The sequence below is a fragment of the Oncorhynchus masou genome, chromosome 32 (genome assembly GCF_036934945.1).
Source record: "Oncorhynchus masou masou isolate Uvic2021 chromosome 32, UVic_Omas_1.1, whole genome shotgun sequence".
In the NCBI taxonomy this organism is placed as follows: Eukaryota; Metazoa; Chordata; class Actinopteri; order Salmoniformes; family Salmonidae; genus Oncorhynchus; species Oncorhynchus masou.
In genome coordinates this window covers 62381838-62405187 of record NC_088243.1, presented here as the reverse complement: position 1 = coordinate 62405187, position 23350 = coordinate 62381838, and the positions used below count along the sequence as shown (strand labels likewise).

General features: G+C 42.3%; 2 protein-coding genes across 2 annotated transcripts; one reads left to right on the top strand and one right to left on the bottom strand.

Annotated features, from left to right (window-relative positions):
• Window positions 1–1957: 1957 nt before the first annotated feature.
• On the top strand, window positions 1958–14690 carry p2rx3a (purinergic receptor P2X, ligand-gated ion channel, 3a). The gene is made up of 12 exons (XM_064955716.1): window positions 1958–2088; window positions 2275–2410; window positions 3574–3645; window positions 4005–4074; window positions 4416–4506; window positions 4606–4683; window positions 9607–9748; window positions 10249–10385; window positions 10571–10664; window positions 10760–10825; window positions 14177–14254; window positions 14565–14690. The coding sequence occupies exons 1-12, from the start codon at window positions 1958–1960 to the stop codon at window positions 14688–14690; spliced, it is 1221 nt and encodes a 406-aa protein (XP_064811788.1).
• A 1853-nt stretch (window positions 14691–16543) lies between these two features.
• Window positions 16544–22933, bottom strand: zgc:113229 (uncharacterized protein LOC550612 homolog). Its single transcript, XM_064954759.1, has 5 exons — window positions 21310–22933; window positions 21017–21159; window positions 19601–20060; window positions 18040–18369; window positions 16544–17816 (listed from the first exon to the last, which is right to left on the bottom strand). The coding sequence occupies exons 1-5, from the start codon at window positions 22201–22203 to the stop codon at window positions 17580–17582; spliced, it is 2064 nt and encodes a 687-aa protein (XP_064810831.1). The 5' UTR covers window positions 22204–22933; the 3' UTR covers window positions 16544–17579.
• Between the last annotated feature and the right edge of the window lie 417 nt (window positions 22934–23350).

Genomic DNA, 23350 nt, shown 5'->3' with positions numbered 1-23350 from the left:
TTCATAGTCTGCCACACTGCGGGAGTCCTGCCCGAAGCTCGAGTAACTTCCGGGCAGACTCTCTCCCGGATACCTCCGCCACAAACTCCTCCAGGCTGAAGTATACGGCCGACTGTTGTTCCCATACTGCCGTTGCCCAGGCGAGAGCCCTACCGAACATCAGCGTGATGAGGTACGCTATCTTAGAGCGGTCCGAGGGGAAGGAGGAGGGGTGCAGCTCGATGATGAGGGAACACTGAGTGAGAAACGCCTGACAGTTGTCCGACTCTCCATTGAAGTGTTCCAGGGAGGTAAGTGGGATTCCCGGGAAACTGGGGTGGCCAGGGAGGCGGCGCTGCTAACAGCTGGGTTACTGAGGGGCTGGGAGGTTACCGTCGTAGTAGGCAGCCTAATAGACAACCTGCGGAATTGCTCCAGCAATGTGTTCAACAGTCAGTCATGGGATTCAGTCAAGGTCTAGAACTCTTCCATAAGACCACGAAGCAACTCCTCGTGCCTTCCAATGGTGGCTCCTTGGGTGGAGGTGGCGTTGCGGAGCTGGTCTGTGTCTGCTCGGTTAGTCATGGCCAGTTCGTACTATCACGTTTTAGTGAAGACCCAGATGCAGACAGTGTTGAAGTAACAAAAGTTTATTACTAGAACAGGGGGTAGGCAAAACAACAGGTCAAGGGCAGGTAGAGGTCGGTTATCCAGATCTATAACGTTTCAGGTAAGACCCAAGTACAGACTGTGTGAAGTAACAATGTTTATTACAGCAACAGGGGCAGGAAAACGACAGGTCAAGGCAGGCAGGGGTCGATAATCCAGAGTAGTTGGGCAAAGGTACAGGACGGCAGGCAGGGTCAGGGTCAGGGAAAGGCAGAGTGGTCAGGTAGGCGGGCTCAGAATCCGGACAGGCAAGGGTCAAATCCAGGAGGGTGAGAAAAAGCGAGACTGGGAAAAAGCAGGAACTGAGAAAAACGCTGGTTGAATTGACAAACAAGACAGGCAGGCAGAGATCAATAATCCAGTGTGATGTGACAAGGTACAGAATGGCAGGCAGGCTCAGGATCAGAATGGTCTAAACCGGGAAAACTAGATTACAGGAACTAGAAACAGACAGGAGCAAGGGGAACAACGCTGGTAGGCTTGACAAACAAAATGAACTAGCAAGAGACAAACCGAGAACACAGGTATAAATAGACTGGGAATAATGGGGAAGATGGGCGACACCTGGATGGGGGTGGAGACATCTGCAGAGTATTGTCTAAGTTGTTCTGTTCTGCAGAGTATTGTCTATGTTGTTCTGTTAGGCAGAGTACTGTCCACACGTTGTTCTGTTCTGCAGAGTACTGTCAACACGTTGTTCTGTTCTGCAGAGTATTGTCCATGTGTTGTTCTGTTCTGCAGAGTATTGTCTACGTTGTTTTGTTCTGCAGAGTACTGTCTACGTTGTTCTGTTCTGCAGAGTACTGTCCATGTGTTGTTCTGTTCTGCAGAGTACTGTCAAACACGGTGTTCTGTTCTGCAGAGTGTTTTGTGTTCACGTGTAGTGAGACTTTAGTTTGTTCAGGAGTCTGAGCAGAGAACTGTTATGATGAGGAGAGGGAGAGTATGTGATGGAGGAACAGAGAGATAAAAAGCCAAAAGAGTTGTTTTCCTTTTTTCTCTTTGTTCAGAGAAAGGGGAAGGTCCAATATGACCATTACCCAATGTGTGAGAAAAAGAAAGAGAGGCAGCGAGGGAGGGGGACAAGGTGACCTACGGAATGTACTCAATCATTACAGAGATAGAGGCACAGATAGGGGTGAAACGAAGAAAGAGAGGACACAGGGAATTTATGTGAAAAGTCTTATCAGCAGCATTGTGTGGTAACTAAAGGCTCTCACTCGCATACTTCTAAAGAAACTGATGCAAAATACACTTATCGCTGTAGCTGTCTCTCATATAGACACATGCACACAACCCAGTTCTCAGGATGCCTAAGATATGGGCTTTTATTACGGATTTCTTCACCTACGAGACGACCAAGTCGGTGGTGGTGAAGAGCAGGTCTGTTGGAATCATCAACCGCGTCGTACAACTACTCATCATCATCTACTTCCTATGGTCTGTACAACCTGTTTTTGCCTCTCTCTGTGTGTGTGTGTGTGATAATGTTGACCTCTCTTCTTCATCTCCTTTCCTCTCTCCATCTCTCCAACATTCGAAAACTCTTGTTAATAATCCTCCTTCATTACCTCTCCCCCTCCACAATCTTTGTCTCCATCTATCTTTCTGTCTGTTGTCGTTTAGTTGGGTCTTTTATCACGAAAAGGCGTACCAGGTGAGAGACTCGGGCATCGAGTCTTCAGTCATGACCAAGGTGAAGGGCTTCGGTTACCATAACAACCGTGTGATGGATGTGGCGGACTATGTCGCCCCTACACAGGTCCGTGACACCCTGAGCGTGACCCCTAAACCTTGACCCTAATCTGAGACAACACCAATGTTATATTGCAGCGCAACCATACTTAGTTACTTTACTCAACCTGTATATTGTACACTCCCCTTCGTATTTATTTGGACAGTAAAGCATAAATGTTTTATATGAGGCAGGAGTGCAGAATGTCACCTTTTATTTGAGGGTGTTTTCATTCATATCTGTTCTAAGGTTTAGAAATTAAAACACTGTATGTATCTAGTCCCCCCATTTGAAGCTGTCATAAGTATTTGGACAAGTTCACTTATAGTGTATTAAAGTAGTCAAACGTTTTTGGATTATATTGTGTCCAATAGAAATGTAATATTGTAATATTGGTCCCATGACTTGAATGGGATTTGTACCACAAACGCTAAAACGTCAGCACGTGGAAACAGTGGCAAGGAAACTAAACCAAAGCATGAATCACTGTCATGTCTTGTCCAGAGACTGCTTACGGGTTAAGGAAACCAATGCAATTTTGTAATTTGGGTGAAGTATCCCCTTTAACACATTATAAGTGCATTTTTCCAAATACTGGTAACACCTTCTAATGGGGGGACTAGATACACAAAATGCTTTCATTTCTAAATTAAATGAAAATACCCTCAAATAAAAGGTGTTGTTCTGGACTGTTGCCTCATGTAAACATTTGATCCCAAAACCAAAATTCTGGAGTATAAAGCCAAATGAAAGGTTTTCGCTTCGCTGTCCAAATAAATACGTTGGGGAGTGTAACTGTGCATACTGTGCAATAAACAAAATATTGATTCAACTTTTGATTAAATGATCGCAATATGTAGGCGGAGTTCCCTCAGTTGAAACATACCCGAACAGTCTTTTGATACTTGATATAAAGTGATTGAGCACTTAGTGGTGGTCATTTTAAACACTTAAAGGGAAGTGTTTTGTGTGAGGTGATGAAGGAAAAGTCCTTTGGTTGGGTGGAAGTTGTGGCCGAGTGGCTCATGATATATAGCTACTACGTCAGTTTAGTATTAGCCCAACCAACTGGTTAAACAATTACAGACTCATGCATTGGTTGAGGCTTTGAGATGATTTTAGCAGTAGGCCTGATATGTTGCCTTGACGATGTTTAGGCTAAACTGTTGGTTTTGAATATGATCTGACAGGGTGCAGCAGTGTTCTGCATCATCACCAAGCTCATCATCACAGAGAACCAGTTCCAAGGATTCTGCCCGGAGGTGAGTCCAGTCCAGTATACATGTACCATGTACCTTGTTGTTGTAGCCACGGACAAGCATACCTGATTCTACTCGTCAACTCATCATCAAGCCCTTGACAAGTTGAATCAGGTGTGTTTGTCTGGGGCTACAAAGGTGTGCTGTTGGGGGTACTCGAGGACCGGAGTTGGGAAACACTGCACCTATACCATGTTTAAAACAATACAGAGTACTCTACTCTATGATGTCCCTGCCATTACCATTGACAAAAGCCAAGGCATTTCATATTGGGTGGTGACAGAGTTTCTGATCACAGGGCAATGTTTCTGCCTATGTATCAGGCCTGCATCTATGTGCGTATCTGTACTGTCTGTGTTCAGAGTGAAAGCAAGTACAAGTGTGACACAGATGAAGAGTGCGACAAGTATTTGGGGAGCTCCACTGGAAACGGTGAGTCCCTCTACATGTATTTACTCCTCTGTTCCCCCTCGTCTTTGTGTGTAATTATTTTGTGTGTTATGTGTTGTACGCACTAGGCTAAGCGTTTGAAGCTTATTTGTATTGCTCTAAATTTATGTTGTGTGAATACTGTGGGCGCGACACACTTTGCCTTGTTGGCTGGAGGAGGTTTTTGACGCAGCTGCGTCTGTCTTTTGGTTTCTCCTGCTGTAATAAAGTGTGTGCCTGTTCACAACCCTCTGCTCTCCTGCATCTGACTTCTCCACAAGTACGCACACGCATGACACTCTATTTCTCTCTCCCCCTCCCTCTCACTCTCTCTCTTCCCCCAGGAATAATAACTGGTGCCTGTGTGAACTCCTCTAAAGGACGACGCTGTGAGATGGAGGGTTGGTGCCTTGCAGAGGACGACAAAGTCCACATGTAAGACACTTCTCTCATTATAGAAAAACCTTTGAATGAGTATGTGTCCAAACCTGTGACTGGTACTGTATATACATTCTCTTCCTCCCCCTTTCTCAGGCAACCAATGATGGAAGTGGAAAACTTCACCATCTTCATCAAGAACAGTATCCGCTTCCCTATGTTCAACGTTACCAGGTGAGTCCCACACACTTCCCATTTCTGGGGCTGTAATGGGCAAACCTTTATGAAGTTGTGCTGGAGTACTTTCAGGAGGTCTCACCCATATCCACGGGAAGTTGTTTTGAGTAGTGAGACTAACAATAAAATCTAAATTCCTAATGTGATGAATAGCCCCAGAGCATAGGACAAGATTGGTTAAATACTTCTTAGGGCTGAGATCCCGTTAACGGGATCGATATGACAACAGCCAGTGAAAGTGCAGGGCGCCAAATTCAAAACAACAGAAATCTCATAATTAAAATTCCTCAAACATACAAGAATCTTATACCATTTTAAAGGTAATCTTCTCTTCATCTTCTCTTCATCAGATGACACTCATAGAACTTCATGTTACACAATACATGTATGTTTTGTTCAATAAAGTTCATATTTATTTAAAAAAATCTCAGTATACATTGTTCAGTAGTTCGAAAAACATCCGGGGATTTTGCAGAGCCATATCAATTTACAGAAATACTCATTATAAATGTTGATGAAAATACAAGTGTTATACATGGAAATATAGATGAACTTCTCCTTAATGCATCCACTGTGTCAGATTTCAAAAAAGCTTTACGGAAAAAGCAAACCATGCAATAATCTGAGTACGGCGCTCAGAGACCCAACAAGCCAAAAAGATATCCGCCATATTGTGCAGTCAACAGAAGTCAGAAATAACATTATAAGTATTCACTTACCTTTGATGATCTTCACTCCCAGGAATCCCAGTTCCACAATAAATGTTTGATTTGTTCGATAATGTCCATCATTTATGTCCAAATAGCTACTTTTGTTAGCTCGTTTTGTAAACAAATCCAAAGTCACGAACCGCGTTCACTAGGAGCAGACGAAATGTCAAAAAGTTCCGTTACAGTCCGTAGAAACATGTCAAACGATGTATAGAATCAATCTTTAGGATGTTTTTAACATAAATCTTCAATAATGTTCCAACCGGATAATTCCTTTGTATCTTCAATAGGGAATGAGTTGAAAATCCTCAGATTTCCCACTTCCTGGTTGTTTTTTTCTCAGGTTTTTGCCTGCCATATGAGTTCTGTTATACTCACAGACATAATTCAAACAGTTTTAGAAACTTCAGAGTGTTTTATATCGACATATACTAATAATATGCATATATTAGCAACTGGGACTGAGGAGCAGGCAGTTTACTCTGGGCACCTTATTCATCCAAGCTACTCGATACTGCCCCCAGCCATCAACTGCAGCCTCAGTTAATTTAACTCATGGCTGTTTGTAAATAGCCCATTACAGTAAATAGGTCATTAACTAGTTGACAAGTTAACAAATTATATGTTGTATTCACATCTTCAACTCAACCAAAAAATGTTTGTTAAAGAATGTGATTACACCAGGTGCTCAGATGGAACTATCCATGCAGTAGATACAGTGCATTCGGAAAGTATTCAGGCCACTACGTTTTTTCCACAAATAATTACCTATCCCAGCATACTAATATAAGACAGTAACTTTAGACCAGTTGCCGACTTGCTAACGACATAAAACCTATCTTCAGACGCACTTTAATCTCCATGGGCAAACAAGCCTATATTTGATGTTACCATTTATACCACGTCGGGCAGCAGTACTATAAAATGGTACCTTACCTTTAGAAGATGTATCATACGGCCTGACCTACATCACAAGGTGCAGACGGCGAGGCTTTGAGTTGATTATGATGATGATTACATCATAATCCAATGTATCAGACATATCAGTGTGGATGACGGATCACCACCTCAAGCTGAACCTCGGCAAGACGGAGCTGCTCTTCCTCTCGGGGAAGGACTGCCCGTTCCATGATCTCGCCATCACGGTTGACAACTCCATTGTGTCCTCCTCCCAGAGCGCTAAGAACCTTGGCGTGATCCTGGACAACACCCTGTCGTTCTCAACCAACATCATGGCGGTGGCCCGTTCCTGTAGGTTCATGCTCTACAACATCCGCAGAGTACGACCCTGCCTCACACAGGAAGCGGCGCAGGTCCTAATCCAGGCACTTGTCATCTCCCGTCTGGATTACTGCAACTCGCTGTTGGCTGGGCTCCCTGCCTGTGCCATTAAACCCCTACAACTCATCCAGAACGCCGCAGCCCGTCTGGTGTTCAACCTTCCCAAGTTCTCTCACGTCACCCCGCTCCTCCGCTCTCTCCACTGGCTTCCAGTTGAAGCTCGCATCCGCTACAAGACCATGGTGCTTGCCTCCGGAGCTGTGAGGGGAACGGCACCGCAGTACCTCCAGGCTCTGATCAGGCCCTACACCCAAACAAGGGCACTGCGTTCATCCACCTCTGGCCTGCTCGCCTCCCTACCACTGAGGAAGTACAGTTCCCGCTCAGCCCAGTCAAAACTGTTCGCTGCTCTGGCCCCCCAATGGTGGAACAAACTCCCTCACGACGCCAGGACAGCAGAGTCAATCACCACCTTCCGGAGACACCTGAAACCCCACCTCTTCAAGGAATACCTAGGATAGGATAAGTAATCCTTCTCACCCCCCCTTAAATGATTTAGATGCACTATTGTAAAGTGGCTGTTCCACTGGATGTCAGAAGGTGAATTCACCAATTTGTAAGTCGCTCTGGATAAGAGCGTCTGCTAAATGACTTAAATGTAATGTAATGTAATGTATCTGTCAGTTGACGCTCAAAAGACAGCAAACTGAGGTGGTTCAGCCGGGCGCTTGTCATTGATGTGCGAAGATGATTTTTGAAATCCTAGTTGTTGTGGAGAAACGTCTCTCCACACTGCATGATGTCATTGGAAGTGTGACAGAGAGTTTATATTTGGGAAAATATCATCAGGGCAGCTGTCAAGTACACTCATTATGGAGGAATAGTCACTCTTTCCCATGTTCATTTTGCGACTGCTGAATAAAGACAGTGAATTCAGCATCCTCAATTGATATTGCGAAAGATTTTATTGCTTCAAAAAGTTCCTCTTCTGTAAGTTGGCCTTCGCACAGGTCTTTCTGTAAATGTGTAAATTTTACATTATTGTTAGGAAATAAATCCTTACAGTTTACATCATGCAGTGGAAATGGAAGAGACTGAAGAGAAAACATATGCTTCAAATATTTTGCTTCCTCTTTCAAAATATAATTTGGTGAATCGTGGATAACTCCATCATTTGTAACGAGTTTCTGTAAATTATTTTTGGTAGAATTTCCATGTATTTTTCACCATTTTCTGTCCAATTCACTTTATTTTTGTATTACATTACACTTGATGGTTCTTGAATAAGTACCTCCATTTATTTTGTTTTACCTCTAACCTATTTTGTGCCTCTATAGTACAGTTTCCGTTACCATCTACCTGCTCTGTTACTTCCTCTATTTCCTTTATTAGTCTAATCTCTTTTGACCTAAACTGCTTTTGTTTTAATGATGAGTATTGTATTGAATTGCCTCTAAAAGTACATTTGAAAGTGTCCCATACAATAAGGGGATCTGCTGTACCTATGTCGCACAAATAAAGTCAGTTATGAATTATTTTGTTTTAGGAACAAATTGTCACCCAATAGGCTTTGATTAAATTTCCAATATCCCCATCCATCCCACCCAAGTGGTAATGCTGTCAGATTTATATGGAGGCCAATTAGATGGTGGTTCACTCGCATTCAGGCTCCTATTAATACGTTTGAAACTTTTGATGCCAGCAAGAACGAGACTCGGAAGTCATCAAGACGTCAAGCTTGATGATGCCTCCTCCATGTACATCTCACTGGGTCAGGGTTTTTCAACCTCCATATATCCACAAGTTCTAATGTAACTATGATCTTTGTGATCTCCTTAAGTACTTGAGGGTGATAGTTTGTAGTGTGATTTCCTTTACGATCTATTGAGGTACCTAAAACCATATTATATTCTCCCACCATAATAATAGATTATTTCATTGCTTGTGAGCTCAATAGATTATTACATATATTTTTGAAAAAGTATGGATCATCATTATTTGGCCCATATAGATGAATTAACCAGATCGGATTTTGGTCCAGTAGCATATTTAAAATAATCCATCTTCCTTGTTGATCTGTTTTCACAGTTTGCACAATCGGATCAAAGTGTGTATTAATTAGTATAGTCAATTAGTATAGTCACCCCATTTGAGGTTCTTTGCCCATGACAAAAATATATTTCTCCCTCCCAGTCCTTTTTCCACCCAACCTCATCTATATTTATAGAATTAGTTTTCTTTAAACAATAGATATTATATGGAATAATTCTTAATTCATATTTAAATCATTATTATTTTTCTTTCAATTTTTTCTTTGTTTCATTGTTACATTATTAACTTTGTTTCATCGATGTTACATGTCATATTAGTATATTGTTATGTACATTTAGTGTACAAAACATTAAGAACACCTTCCTAGTATTAAGTTGCTCTCAGAACAGCTTCAATTCGTCGGGGCATGGACTACAAGGTGTCCAAAGCTTTCCACAGGAATGCTGGCCCATGTTGACTCCAGTGCTTCCCACAGTTGTGTCAAGTTGGCTGGATGTCCGTTGGGTGGTGGACCATTCTTGATAAACACAGGTAATTGTTGAGCGTGAAAAACACAGGTGACATCAATAAGAGACCATAGCCTTCACCTGGTCAGGATATGTCATGGAAAGAGCCATTTAGTACACTCAGTGTAAGTATTGGATGTGTTTTAACCTTGAGTTGTCTATCTGTGTCATTCATTTAATAACATTTGATTTTAATACAAGCCTTGGCTGTCATCTCCTCCATGATGAGGTCATCTCTTAGTGCCCTGACCTGTTCACTCAGCACATTTGCACATTTTAGAGCTTTCCTGTCAACTCGTTGCCCTCTCTTTTCTGCTGAAGGGGATTTGGCTCTATCGCTCACGTTTTTACCTTCCCTCTCTCTCCCACAGAGGGAACTTCCCATCATCCCTGAATGCGACTTATATCAGGAGCTGTACGTATGACCCAGAGCACAACCTCCACTGTCCCATCTTCAAGGTGGGAGAAGTGCTGCGCTACACAGGACAGAACTTCTCCACCATCGCTCAGACAGTGAGACATATCTCCTCCCCTCTTCCACCTCTCCATCTTTCTCCCCCGAGAGTCTCCATCTTTCTTTCCTCTACTCTCTCTATCTCTCTCTTTATCTATCTATCTATCTATCTATCTATCTATCTATCTATCTATCTATCTCTATCTCTATCTCTATCTCTATCTCTATCTCTATCTCTATCTCTATCTCTCTATCTCTCTATCTCTCTATCTCTCTCTCTCTCTCTCTCTCTCTCTCTCTCTCTCTCTCTCTCTCTCTCTCTCTCTCTCTCTCTCTCTCTCTCTCTCTCTCTCTCTCTCTCTGTCTCTCTGTCTCTCTGTCTCTGTCTCTGTCTCTGTCTCTGTCTCTCTCTCTCTCATTCTGCTTTCTTAACCTCTCTTCCTCACTTCTCCCTCTCCATTTTATATATCTCCAGTCCCACATGCTTCTCCCTACATTTTCTCTTCCCCCTCCTCACTTATCCCCCCTTCTCTTCCCTCCCTCTATCTCCCTCTATCAGGGTGGAGAGATTGCGATCAACATTGAATGGAAGTGTAATCTGGATGAGTCAGAAGAGAGATGTGAACCACACTACTCCTTTACGCGGCTTGATGCTGTGTTTCAGAAGAATGGCATCGCTAAGGGATACAACTTCAGGTACTGAAACACTTTTCAGTTTAGTGTCGTTCAAGGGAATCCCCCTCTTTCTTCCTCCTTCTCCCTTTCTTCCGCCATGTCGTTTTCCACCACCTTTTTCTCCTCTCCATTTTCCTTACCCCCCTTCTTCCTCGTTGTAAAGCTGTGTTCATTGACACTGTCTCTTCCTCTATCTCCCTCCACAGATTTGCCAAATATTACAAAAATGAGAATGGGACGGAGTTCCGCACTCTCCACAAAGCCTACGCCATCCGATTTGACATCCTGGTCACTGGCCTCGTGAGTGTGGATTAGGGTGTGTGTGTGTGTGTGTGTGTGCTTTCGTACCTGTTATCTGTGTATCATATGGGATTAATCTGTCTCTGTTCTTTCAGGCAGGGAAGTTCAACACAGTTCCTACTCTGATCAACGTAGTGGCAGCCTTTACCTCCGTGGGATTGGTAAGGCTTCTGTACTCAGACTGTATGTTTCAAAAGGAGGCCATGCAATATGTTTAGAATGTTACCACCATTATAAGTAAGTACAGTAAGCTCTAAAAGTATTGGGGCAGTGTCAAATGTTTTGTTGTTTTGGCTCTGTAATGCAGCAGCATTACATTGGATTTGAAATTATACAATGACTTTGATCTTAAAGTGAATACTTTTTAACCACTTTTTTCTCCCCAATTTCATGGTATACAATTGGTAGTTACAGTCTTGTCCCATCACTGCAACTCCACATGGACTCGGGAGAGGCGATGGTCGAGGGCCGTACGTCATCCGAAACATGACCCAGCCAAGCTGCACTGCTTCTTGACACAATGCCCGCTTAACGTGGAAGCCAGCCGCACCAATGTGTCGGGGGAAACACAGTACACCTGGCTACCGTGTCAGCATGCATGCGCCCCGGCCCGCCACAGGAGTCGCTAGAGCGCGATGGGACAAGGAAATCTCGGCCGCCAAACCTTCTCCTAACCCAGATGACGCTGGCCCAATTGTGCTCTACCTCATGGGTCTCCCAGTCATGGCCAGCTGTGACACAGCGTGGAATCGAATCCAGGTCTGTAGAGACACCTTAAAACGCCGCGACACTTGGGAGGCCCCCACAAAAAGATTTTAATTAACCTCTACGGGATCGGTGTCCCCCCCACATGGGACGGTTGATCTAACGTAGGCTAATGTGATTAGCATGGGGTTGTGAGTAACAAGAACATTTCCCAGGACATAGACATATCTGATATGGGCAGAAAGCTTACGTTCTTGTTAATCTCACTGCACTGTCCAATTTACAGTAGCTATTACAGTGAAAGAATACCATGCTATTGTTTGAGGAGAGTGCATATTTGGTCAGTCTTGATACAACATTTTGAACAGAAATGCAATGGTTCATTGAATCAGTCTAAAATGTTGCATCTTGTGGCCAAAATCGAAATTTCGCCTAACCTGGAACAATACACTGTGACCTTTCTCTTGCATTTCAAAGATGATGGAACAAAAAAACAACACAAAAAAACCTCTTTAAAAAAAAAATGTATTATCTTTTACTATATCTAATGTGTTGTATTATCCTACATTCATTTCACATTTCCACAAACTTCAAAGTGTTTCCTTTCAAATGGTATTAAGAATATGCATATCCTTGAAGTCGGAAGTTTACATTCACCTTAGCCAAATACATTTAAACTCAGTTTTTCACAATTCCTGTCATAGGCCAGTTTGGATCACCACTTTATTTTAAGAATGTGAAATGTCAGAATAATAGTAGAGATAATGATTTATATCAGCTTTTATTTCTTCCATCACATTCCCAGTGGGTCAGAAGTTTACATACAATCAATTAATATTTGGTAGCATTGACTTTAAATTGTTTAGCTTGGGTCAAATGTTTTGGGTAGCCTTCCACAAGCTTCCCACAATAAATTGGTTGAATTTTGGCCCATTCTTCCTGACAGAGCTGGTGTAATTGAGTCAGGTTTGTAGGCCTCCTTGCTCGCACATGGTTTTTCAGTTCTGCCCACACATTTTCTATAGGATTGATGTCAGGGCTTAATGATGGCCACTCCAGTACCTTGACTTAGTTGTCCTTAAGCCATTTTGCCACAACTTTGGGAGTATGCTTGGGGTCATTGTCCATCTGGAAAACCCATTTGCGACCAAACTTTAACTTCCTGACTGATATCTTGAGATGTTGCTTCAATATATCCACGTACTTCTCCTTCCATGATGCTATCTATTTTGTGAAGTGCACCAGTCCCTCCTGCAGCAAAGCACCCTCACCACATGATGCTGCCATCCCCATGCTTCACGGTTAGGATGGTGTTTTTCGGCTTGCCCATCCTTCAGCTACAGTACCCTTTGCCCTCCCATCTATCTCTGAAGACCACCCAGTTTTGATTTTTAGCTGACATATATTTTTTAAACTATGCTGTAATGTTTCACAAAAGTGTCTGAACCTTTCTATTCTTATAGTTTCTACCGATTGTAAATTAAATATAAAATGTTTTGCTAAGAGCATTATATTATTGATCAATTGACCATGACTTTTGAAATCCCCCAGCAGTGCTATTTGCAGAGTTAGCTCAAGGTAAATGTTGTAATTCTTAAGCCATTCCTGAACCTGCAACCAAAAACAAGCTACTGTACATAATATGGGCATAACCAAGACTATGGGATGTACCAAAACAAGTGAGCTAATGATTCTGTCTCTTTGCAGCAAAATCTGCAGAGCTGGGATGGTTGTATCCCTCATAGATATAACATCATTTTGGTTACAATAAAAAAAAACATTTTATCATTTCAATTGAAAAAGTTTCGAATCTGGCATTGTTTTGTGTATCAGTTCATAAACCATGTGCCATGGAATCAATTAATCGAAAATCTCTTCCCAAATATTTTGCAACCTGTATGGCACAGCTGTACATTTTTTGGTTTTTAAATTAAACTAGTATACTTTTTTATTTATCACAATTTTCTTTAACCAATTTTGGTCTTTAATGCAGGTTCCTTACCTTGTCCCCCTTCCGCTTGCCTCTTCAATTTTTCTGTTAATGCTGCAATTAGTTGGTTATAATTTTGAATAGAGTAGACATTTCCATATATTTTTGTTAGCTGCATGTGCGACATAAATAGCAACCAACTTTCTTTTCCATCTATTTTAGGGTACCAAAGATATTGGGACAAATTTGCTTATAAGTGTATTAAAGTAGTCAAAAGTTTAGTATTTGGTCCCATCTGTAACTTTCTCTCTCATAATTATTCACGATTCAGTCAGGAATATCCATAATCATAGTAGCATCCACATTATTGTAGAATTGTTTTGAAACATATTATATTCTTATTTACAGTAAACGTGACTCCAAAATGACACAATACATTATTTCCAATTCATTTCTATTGGGCACAAAATAATCTGAAACACACAACAACAAAAAACGCATCCAACAAGTTTGTAGAGTCAGAAAATTGATGTAATAATTGAGTGCCAGGTATATGGGACCAAATACTAAACTATTGACTACTTTAATACACATAAGTGAATTTGGCCTAATTCTTTTGGTCCACATAAAATGTGGGGACTATACACAAAAAATGCTGTTATTTTTAAAGGGTCCACTTGATATGGATGAAAATACCCTCAAATTCAAGCTGACAGTCTGCACCATTTTCTTCATATTCATTGTGTTATTTCAAAGTGCTGGAGTACAGAGCCAAAACAACAACAACATGTGTCACTGTCCCAATATTTTTGGAGCTCACTGTATTTTCCAATTCGTTAAGTCAACTTGTATAACTCTTCGTTCTGACTGGCTGCAGGGTACGGTCCTCTGTGACATCATTCTTCTGAACTTCCTGAAGGGGGCAGACCAATACAAAGCCAAGAAATTTGAGGAGGTAATTTTTGAATTAAAAAAGTATATTGTTTTGTGTTATGCATCATTTGTGTGTGGGAGAGAGAGGTGAATAGCATCTGTCTTATTCTCTCTTTCTCTCTACTCCATCTTCTCTTCCTATCCCCCTGTTCCTCTCCCCCATCTTCTCTCTCTCTCTTCCTCTCCCCCTGTTCCTCTATCCCATCTTCTCTCCCTCTCTTCCTCTCCCTCTGTTCCTCTACCCCATCTTCTCTCTCCCTCTCTTCCTCTCCCTCTGTTCCTCTATCCCATCTTCTCTCCCTCTCTTCCTCTCCCTCTGTTCCTTACCCTAGGTCTCTGAGTCACAGATACAGATATTACTCTCTCGAGAAGGTTGCAGCCAGCTGTCAATCCAACCAGAGGAGAAGATTTCAGACGACTCGGGAACGGTCTCCCTCTGCCTGGACCAGCAGCTTTGAGTGGTTTGAGGCAGGGTTTGTTAGAAATTAATTGGGATTTATTTGTATTTCATTTTTTCCCCCCTAGTAGTACAGAATTAGGCAAACCATGATTGATGGCACACTCCAGCACAGTAGGTGGCGGCGTGCACCTTAACATTTTGTTTGAGGACTGCCATTATACCGAAGAAGGAGGAGAAGAAGAAGAAGAAGAAGAAGAAGAAGACGAAGAAGAAGAAGAAGAAGAAGAAGCAGCTTTGAGTGACAGTCCACATCAACCCAACGGCAGAGTGGAAGATCCTGCCACACTTCCTTAGTTCATCAGCAGCTGTTGATGTGTTCCATGTTCATGTGGGTGAAGCAGTGGCGATTTTAGCATGTAAATCTTGGTGGGGCAAACACCCCAAATTGTTTTTAGATGCATGCCAGCAAAGACACTGCACAACACAACACTAAATAACACATTAATTGCACTATAACAGTGACAAACGGTGCCCACAAACTATTAGGGTCTACATAAAGCTGTCCCAACAGCAGAGCTTTCTTTCCAGCACAATGGAGTGAATCCTTACCACCGCTACACCTGGCTATCAGCGGAGCCTTGTCTGGCAGAGAAACAATTAATTCAGCCTTGTTTACTGCCTTTTTAAAAAACATAGCTGATAAAACAAATGTGGTTTCTATTGACAAGTAAGACGTCCAAACGATGGCATACGGGAACGGCGAGCAGATAAGAGGCATTCCGTCATTTCGATTAAGACATTAATGAGCAAGCGTCGATGGATGTAGTCAATGTAACTATGTGTTCAGCACTTTTGAAATGTACAGCGGCAAAATGCAGAACATGGACTGCTCTTACAGTATTTTCCCTGTACACCAAGTCAGAACTGTAGGATAAATGAAGGGGACATAAGCAGACAATGAAACCTTTTACAATATTAGATGATGACATTTCTCAAAAAGAGGTTATAGGTTACATGTGCAGCACCACTGAAACAGAACAGTAGCGTTAGGCGAAATTAGAGGTGAAAATAGATCAAATTATTAGGGTGATGAACATGGGCTACTAACAGCTTACGATACAACATACACTTTTTAATACAGTATTACTTCCTTAGCTATAGTATACATAGCTCCCTTGCATATTACATCATTTATGCAGCAGCATACAAGACATTTGGACTCACCTTGACTTGTGATGTGCTTACTTAAACATGAAGGTGGCATGGCGTTTTTGTCATCAAAGTTTGTCATCAAAGTCTGGCATTCTTTGGATTTATGGTGGGAAATCACAGCCACTCCACTGAATAGCTGGCTCCTGGTTGCATTGCAATCCTTGCAGTTAGCCACTGATTACTTCCAAATAACTCATTGTTGAATTTGCGATTTCCAACTTGTTGTGTAATCTTTATGTCCAATGGCCGATGAGCACCGATACATTTTATCTATAATTTCTCTTCATTATTTCTCTTCATATGACAAGGATTAAAAAGGATTTTGCCAATAGATTGCTGACTTGACTCGTGATGATTAATGCCAGCTAAGACATTGAAAGTAAGCTGTTGACATGATCAGTCTAATCATAGCTACTGTACATATAACGTGATTTGACGTCATTTTATTTTTTTAGCCAATGACCTTGAGCCTTCATGGAAGAGCACTTATAATATAACTCTATGGCAGGACCCAAAGGGCTGACATTTTGGAGTCTACCCTTACTAAGAAAATAAACTTGGCCTGTGACGTAGTGTCCCCATGTGTGACAGAACACTGCTCCTATTTCAGCTGGCTCGCCACACCACCACAGAAAGCACTGTGCTAGGCTGAAACGCCTTCATTTTGGAGCTGCCTTACTCAACAACACAACAAAGAGACCATGTGTGTATGCGCCTTTATTAACTCAATGATATTTAGATTTTTTTTTTTTTACATAGTTTGCAAACTGATCTGTGACACATATTAATGCCAAAATAACATTCAAAATGGCAAGCCACCCCCATTTAAAACAAATATACATGTTTTATTTATTTATTGCTAAAAATGTGAGGCTCAAAACAGATGGGGCTCCGCCCCACTTGCCCTGCAAACTATCTCTGTACAGTGGGATGAATACATTAGTAAAAACAAACAAATAACTTTATAAACTGTTACTCTCAATATTGTAGCTGTTCTACAGTCTGCCGCCACATAAAAGCTTTGCCCTGGTCCCATTACCTTTGTACATACTCTGGAGTTCATATGTTACAGTTATCCGGCCTCATCCCTTTCTCCATCTCTGTCTTGGTCCATTTGTGATGTACTATAACAATGGGGGGTATGAGAAAAGATGCCGTGGTCCTATATTGATCTTGGAACCTGGTGGAAAGCAAAGGTAACCAGGAATTATACAATTATCGGACTTGACTGAGTCGTGCCTGCTGTATTGTGTTTTTCTGCAATACACACCCAATATGCACGGACACACACACACACACACAACCTGGGCACTCCTCCTCTCACCAAGGACCCATCACAACACTAATAGATCAGGAAAAGAGCTTCTTAATGGTCTTACACCACTGTTAATTAATAAGGACTGATGAGGAGCGAGGGAGAGAGAGAGAAACGGTTTGTTATAACTATTGTCTCCTGACATTCCTTGCTAAACATACGTAAACATAGCGATCATGTAATGACATGAGTTTCTGTGTGTTGGCTTGTAAAATGATTGAAGTAATCTCGTTTCCTTTCCTCTTCCCTTCCACATGGAAAGCATTAATAACTCAGTATCAAACATTTGAGTTGAATGAAAAAAGATGCAAAAGTAATTACAAAGTCCTTTTACTATCTTGCCAAGTCTCTCTTGCAAAGGAGATTCTCAAGGTAATTTCTTGGTTAAATAAGGGTAGACAAGGATGAGCCTGTTATTGTTCAGTGTTTGTGTTTCTTCCTTGTCTTCCTCCTCAGAGCTAATATCCAGGCGGGGAGAGCAGCAGCGGGCTGTGGCATCATCGGCACAACTTGAACTTCCTCCATCACTGCATTCTCCTCTAGCGTGGAATCCTCCTCATCCTCGTCTGAATCAGGATACTGCTGGATCAGGAGGCTGGGCGGCATGGTAACTACCTCCTCAGAGAACCGCACGTGACGAGATTTTGACATCCGCCTCTGAGAGAGAGAGAGAGATATAGATATAGATAGATAGATAGATAGATAGATAGATAGATAGATAGATAGATAGATAGATAGATAGATAGATAGATAGATAGATAGATAGATAGATAGATAGATAGATAGATATTGGGTGAATGCCCCAAATTATTTTTCAATTTACAGTTGTCCAAATGCTGACAGTGTGGGACAGACAAATGAGAGTGAAATCTGTACAAACCTTTTTGGTCACTGTTTCCATTGATAGTGAGGACTCTGAATCTTGAAACAGTGAGTGTCGCAGTATACTTCGGGTGACAAGGGGATGTGAGGAGGAAGAGGGAGAGGATGGAGGGGAAAGGGAGGATTTCAGGGGGTAGACAGGCATCATGAAGTTGTCCCCCTCTTCCCTCTCTTCCTCATCAGATGGGACTGAGTTGTCTTCTAATCTCTCTCCCCCCTCTCCTTTTAAACATTCTCTCTCTTCTTTCCTCTCCTGTGACCGGTGCTCTCTTTTTCTGTTCATGTGGACCCTGCTCTTCAGGGCAGAGCTGTCCAAGACCTCCACTGGCTGTGGAACAACAAGGTACACTATTATCAACTTTAATCCTTAAGAGTCTATTATTGACGCACACATGCATCTATCTACGTGACGTAATTTAAAAAATCCCCATCAAAATCTGTCAGTTTAAGACAGAGAGATGTTTCTTTTTGCATGGACTGCGTCAATCCACCTCATCTGCCTATGTTGACCTTCTGCATCTGCGGTGGAAGGTGGCCAAACTACAGCAGTGTTTGTCAGGCCCGAAAATGGGTCTTTCACTAAAATATCTGTAGCATCTGGTTTGGCCCCACTGGACTCATCTGAAGTCACTACCGCCGATGTGCCAACTTCGGTCTGTTGTGTCCGAATCTTTTGGGCTACACTCTATGGAAAGATACGATTCTCACTAACACGTTGGTGTTCTCCGTTTTGTTCTACAACCCCCACAAGTGTCACGGGACTCGTCTGAAGACAACCCAGCACCACTTTAAACATTTACATACATACATTTAAGTCATTTAGCAGACGCTCTTATCCAGAGCGACTTACAAATTGGTGAATTCACCTTCTGACATCCAGTGGAACAGCCACTTTACAATAGTGCATCTAAATCATTTAAGGGGGGGGGTGAGAAGGATTACTTATCCTATCCTAGGTATTCCTTGAAGAGGTGGGGTTTCAGGTGTCTTAAACAATCAATATAAGTATGGAGGTAGTTTTGTGCCAACAAAAAAAAGGTGTGAAGTATGTTTCCAAAATCTTTTTTATAATATATTTTATCTTCTAGATATACAACAGATACTTCAAAAATGATTCCTAATGATTTATTTTTTTGTCTGTCTGTTTAGCCATGAATGTTATTCAATGTGTTTCTATGGGCTATAGTACAGTAGTAAAGGACAAATTCAATATGTTATCAAAATAAATGTATATATATTTTTTTATACCTACAGGGGTCCTAAAATTTCTAATGAAATAGCTAAATGATCCATGGTATGACCATCTTGAAACAATTCCATATGTTATCTTAGTAGAACCCCCCCCAAGGCATAGACTTTTAGTTCATCAGGATTAGTTAATTTAGGGTTACATAAAAGGTTTGTGATAGGGTTTAAATGAAGGCCTATAGGGGCGATTTCCTGGTCACAGATTAAACCTAGTCCTGGACTAAACTGCAAACTCAATGGAGAATAACTTTTTAGTCCAGGCTTAACCTGTGTACAGGAAACGACACAATAATGTTTGAGTGAGATCTTACCTTAATGAAGGAGAACTCTAACACAGGTATATGATTTGGCCTCACTTCATCAGAACTGGTTTGTGATTGGACATGACTGTATTCCTTTGGTGCCGATTTGATGAGTTCACATTTACTGTTCTGTTCTTGGACAAGACTTGGTTCTGTAATATTCATATTGACAGAGGAAGAAACATCAGCGCTTCTATCATGGTCCAATTCACTTTGTCTGAAGTCCCACTGACTGTTCACATTTCCTGATTGGCTGACTCTGTCCAAGGTCATAGTTGATCGGCCGCTCTCATGATCTTGTGGCCGTCTCTGGCTGGTCTCTAATTGATTGGTGACCTCTTCAGCTGGTGTTTGATTGGCTAAGGTGTCTACTTGTGATGGATTTATAAACCTGGACCACTCCTGCCCTGTGAGGATCTCCTCCAACAAGCTAAAGGACCCAAGGCCAAACTCAAAGGAACTTGGGGATCTGTCATGACAAATAAGGAATACTAGATTAGATATATCAAACATGTACATACAGTATATAACTATCTAACAAAGCACCACTGTCTTACTCAATACTCACTAAAACAGGAACTGAGAACTTCCTGTGTGTGTGTGAGTGAGAGAGAGAGCGCGAGCGAGAGTGAGAGCACGATAACAAGCAGGTAATTGACAGTAAATGTCAGTAACTAGGGTGTGTCCGACACCTCAAAGCTGTCAGTGCCTAGTATCACCCTGACTAATGTCTCAGCTATGACAACCTCCCTTTGCATATACCAATATTGCACAGAACTTACTCAGATGTGAAAGCAAGGTGTTATTCCTAGTTAGATCGCATAGTCAGAAGAATCTCCTAGCCCTGAATTTGTATTTACTAATGATCACTTCATGTGTACGTGTGTGTCTTATCATGTGTATGTGTGCCTGTACGTGTGTGTAGTGTGTGTCTTATCATGTGTCTGTGAATGTATGTGTGTGTAGAGTGTGTCTTATCATGTGTATGTGTGTCTGTGAATGTACGTGTGTGTAGAGTGTGTCTTATCATGTGCTTGTGTGTCTGTAACTGTACGTGTGTGTAGAGTGTGTGTCGTATCATGTGTATGTGTACCTGTACGTGTGTGTAGAGTGTGTGTCTTATCATGTTTCTGTGTGTCTGTGCCTGTACGAGTGTCTCTTCACAGTCCCTGCTGTTCTATAGTGTATAATTAAGGCAAAAAGGTTTTCATGACCTACTGACCTGACTCGGAAATACTCCATGCCGTATCTATAGGCAAAGTGGTACACAAATCTACTTAATTGGGACATGAGTTAGCCATATGCACAGACGCTGAACAACCACAAATATATCAGTTAAGCAAACCATGGCTGCTAACACATACAGTACCAACGCTGATCTGCTACACTGACAGCTGTTTGATTGTCTGTTTGTTTTGAACTGACCTGAAATGACCCGCTGTACCGCTGTCTTCTGACAGAGCGGGAGGGGCTTCCCCCTGGCCCTCTCTGATTGGTGACTGAGTGGTCGTATAGCCTTCTTTATTGGACATCTTAGTGACGTTATCATCTCTGGATAACAGCTGAAACTGTTGAATGAAAAATATATTGAATGTTCGAGTGTAACGCTAGACAGTTAGCTAACAAAGGTTAGCAAATATGTTACTTGTATTTGCTAATAAAACAGTCTGCATCATCAAATAAATAAAATGAGTCAAAGTCAACTCTACTGTACTTACTTTAACTTGTTTTGCATCTTTCCTTTCTTCTCTAACTCCATCCTCCGCTTTCCTTTTCTTCCCTAAACTCTCCTGCCTGTCCCTCCATTTCTCCTTTATCCTCTGTGTCAATCTCTTCATCGACTTAGTTGACGAGGTGTTTTCTGCTACACCTTGACCAGGTGACATAATCTTCATGACATCTCCATGTCCCGGAATCTCCGAACCCCCATAGCCCAAAGTCCCCATGTCAAATGGAATAAAGTCAGAGTTTGACGTCATTAGAACCGACCGGTCATGGTTCTGAGCACCCTTGGTCTTGGAGCTTAGAGATGAGTTACTGAGAGCTGATGCGTCAATGTGGCCCTTGTTCCTGGTTTGAGTTCCTGTGAAGGTCATCACTGTTGGCAGAGCCCCCACTGACCCCCCTGGGTCACCTCTTACACTGCCAGGATCCTGTAAGGGGGCGAGGACAGGGGCACCCTGAGCAGCCAAAGGGGATGACACCATCTGTCCCCTGTCCAACTTGGGGAGACTGCCAGTGGGTTGCTTCCTCCCTTCCTCCCCTTTCCCTTTCCGAATGGATCCCCCAAAATTACAGTCCCACACAGGTATCCCAAACTCCTCCCTGGAGTCCAACCTCCACATCTCACTTTTCCTGGCCTTCTCACATCCCCCTTTTCCCTCAGCCGCTCTGACATCATCAGCCGGAGACAGCCCCAGAGCCCCATTGCCATTGGCGTTAGCCCAAGGTCTCCCCCCATCCTCCCCCTGGCCCAGGGCAGCTGTGGTGGGGCCGTGGGGGGCCTGGTCCTGCCTGCCATGCTGGGTCTCTGAGCCAGGCTGGAGCCTCAGTCTCTGGAGCATGGACTGAAGCAGGGTCTGGGTGTCAACAGAGGGGCTTGGCTGAGACATTCAGGACAGAGAGCACTCTTACATCAGACCCCCTGGGTTAGACCAATGATGGTATATACAAACAAACATACAGTACATACATATGATATGCTGATTATGGATTAGACAAGACCAGCGGCTATTGAGATTGAGTTACAGAAAACAATCTGGAATATTCCTTGTGTTTGTCCTCAGTCTTAGTTCAATTTCAGGCGTGTGCCCTGGCGTCTCTTGTCTTGTTAGGAAGCATGTTAGGATTGTTCTCTTTATCATTCCAGTTGTTCTCCATTGTCATACTTCACCAGTTTTTCCAGATGGATTGTTGACATATTCTTTCCCCTTATTTCCTCTGTCTGTTGCATGGTCACTCCAGTCCTCCTTGGGTTGTCAGAAAAGTTGCGACATCGCTCTGTAGACTCAGCGGTGTCAAAAAACAGCAACGCTAAAACCCGCTCAAACTCTTCTGTCTCTCTTACGCTCACTCTCTCTCTCTCTCTCTCTCGCTCTCACTCTCTCTCTTCCTTTTCCTCTATCAAATTCTCTTACTCTCCAGTTTGTTTCTCTTTATCTCTAGAAGTCACGCGTGTCTATTTTCGTGGTGGAGAAGTTGCCCTTCTTTCGATCATGTCATCACTAGGAGGAGAAGCATGGGAATGACATTCAACAGGCCTTACAGACAGATAAATGCACCCAGACCAGTGAGGCTGGTCTAACTACTCTAGCACTTTCCTCCACAAGTGACAGTGACTCAATCTCGCTCGCTTTTGTCTCTTTCTTTCTCTTTCTCTCTCATTCTGTCTCTCTGTCACATGTATACACTGGCACATGCCCTCTTTCTCTGAACAGTGTGGTCAGGAGGTTTTTGCGGGGGCATTTTTGTCTCAGCAAAAGGAGTTGGCCTCAAATCAGGAAAGACATTGCTTCTACTGTTCCACACGAAGATATATCTGTGATACATTTAAAAAATCCTTTTTGTTCTTCTACCAGACATTTGATCATGTTGAAGCTGATTTTGAACATCTTTGAGATCTCTGCAAACAAGTGTTTTTATATGTTATTAATTAATCTACACTGAACAAAAATATGAATGCAACATATAAAGTGTTAGTCCCATGTTTCATGAGCTGATATAAAAGCTCCCCGTAATGTTCCATATGCAAAAAAAAGA

What these genes read in the sequence shown, in the direction of transcription:
- p2rx3a (XM_064955716.1), top strand. Translation starts at nt 1,958, where the DNA reads ATGCCTAAGATATGGGCTTTTATTACGGATTTCTTCACCTACGAGACG. An exon ending in GAGGACGACAAAGTCCACAT is followed by an intron (nt 4,507 to 4,605) that starts GTAAGACACTTC and finishes CCCCTTTCTCAG; the next exon opens with GCAACCAATGATGGAAGTGG. An exon ending in TCTCCACCATCGCTCAGACA is followed by an intron (nt 9,749 to 10,248) that starts GTGAGACATATC and finishes TCCCTCTATCAG; the next exon opens with GGTGGAGAGATTGCGATCAA.
- zgc:113229 (XM_064954759.1), bottom strand. Translation starts at nt 22,203, where the DNA reads ATGTCTCAGCCAAGCCCCTCTGTTGACACCCAGACCCTGCTTCAGTCC. An exon ending in TAGAGTTCTCCTTCATTAAG is followed by an intron (nt 18,370 to 19,600) that starts GTAAGATCTCAC and finishes GTTGTTCCACAG; the next exon opens with CCAGTGGAGGTCTTGGACAG. An exon ending in TGGAAACAGTGACCAAAAAG is followed by an intron (nt 17,817 to 18,039) that starts GTTTGTACAGAT and finishes TCTCTCTCTCAG; the next exon opens with AGGCGGATGTCAAAATCTCG.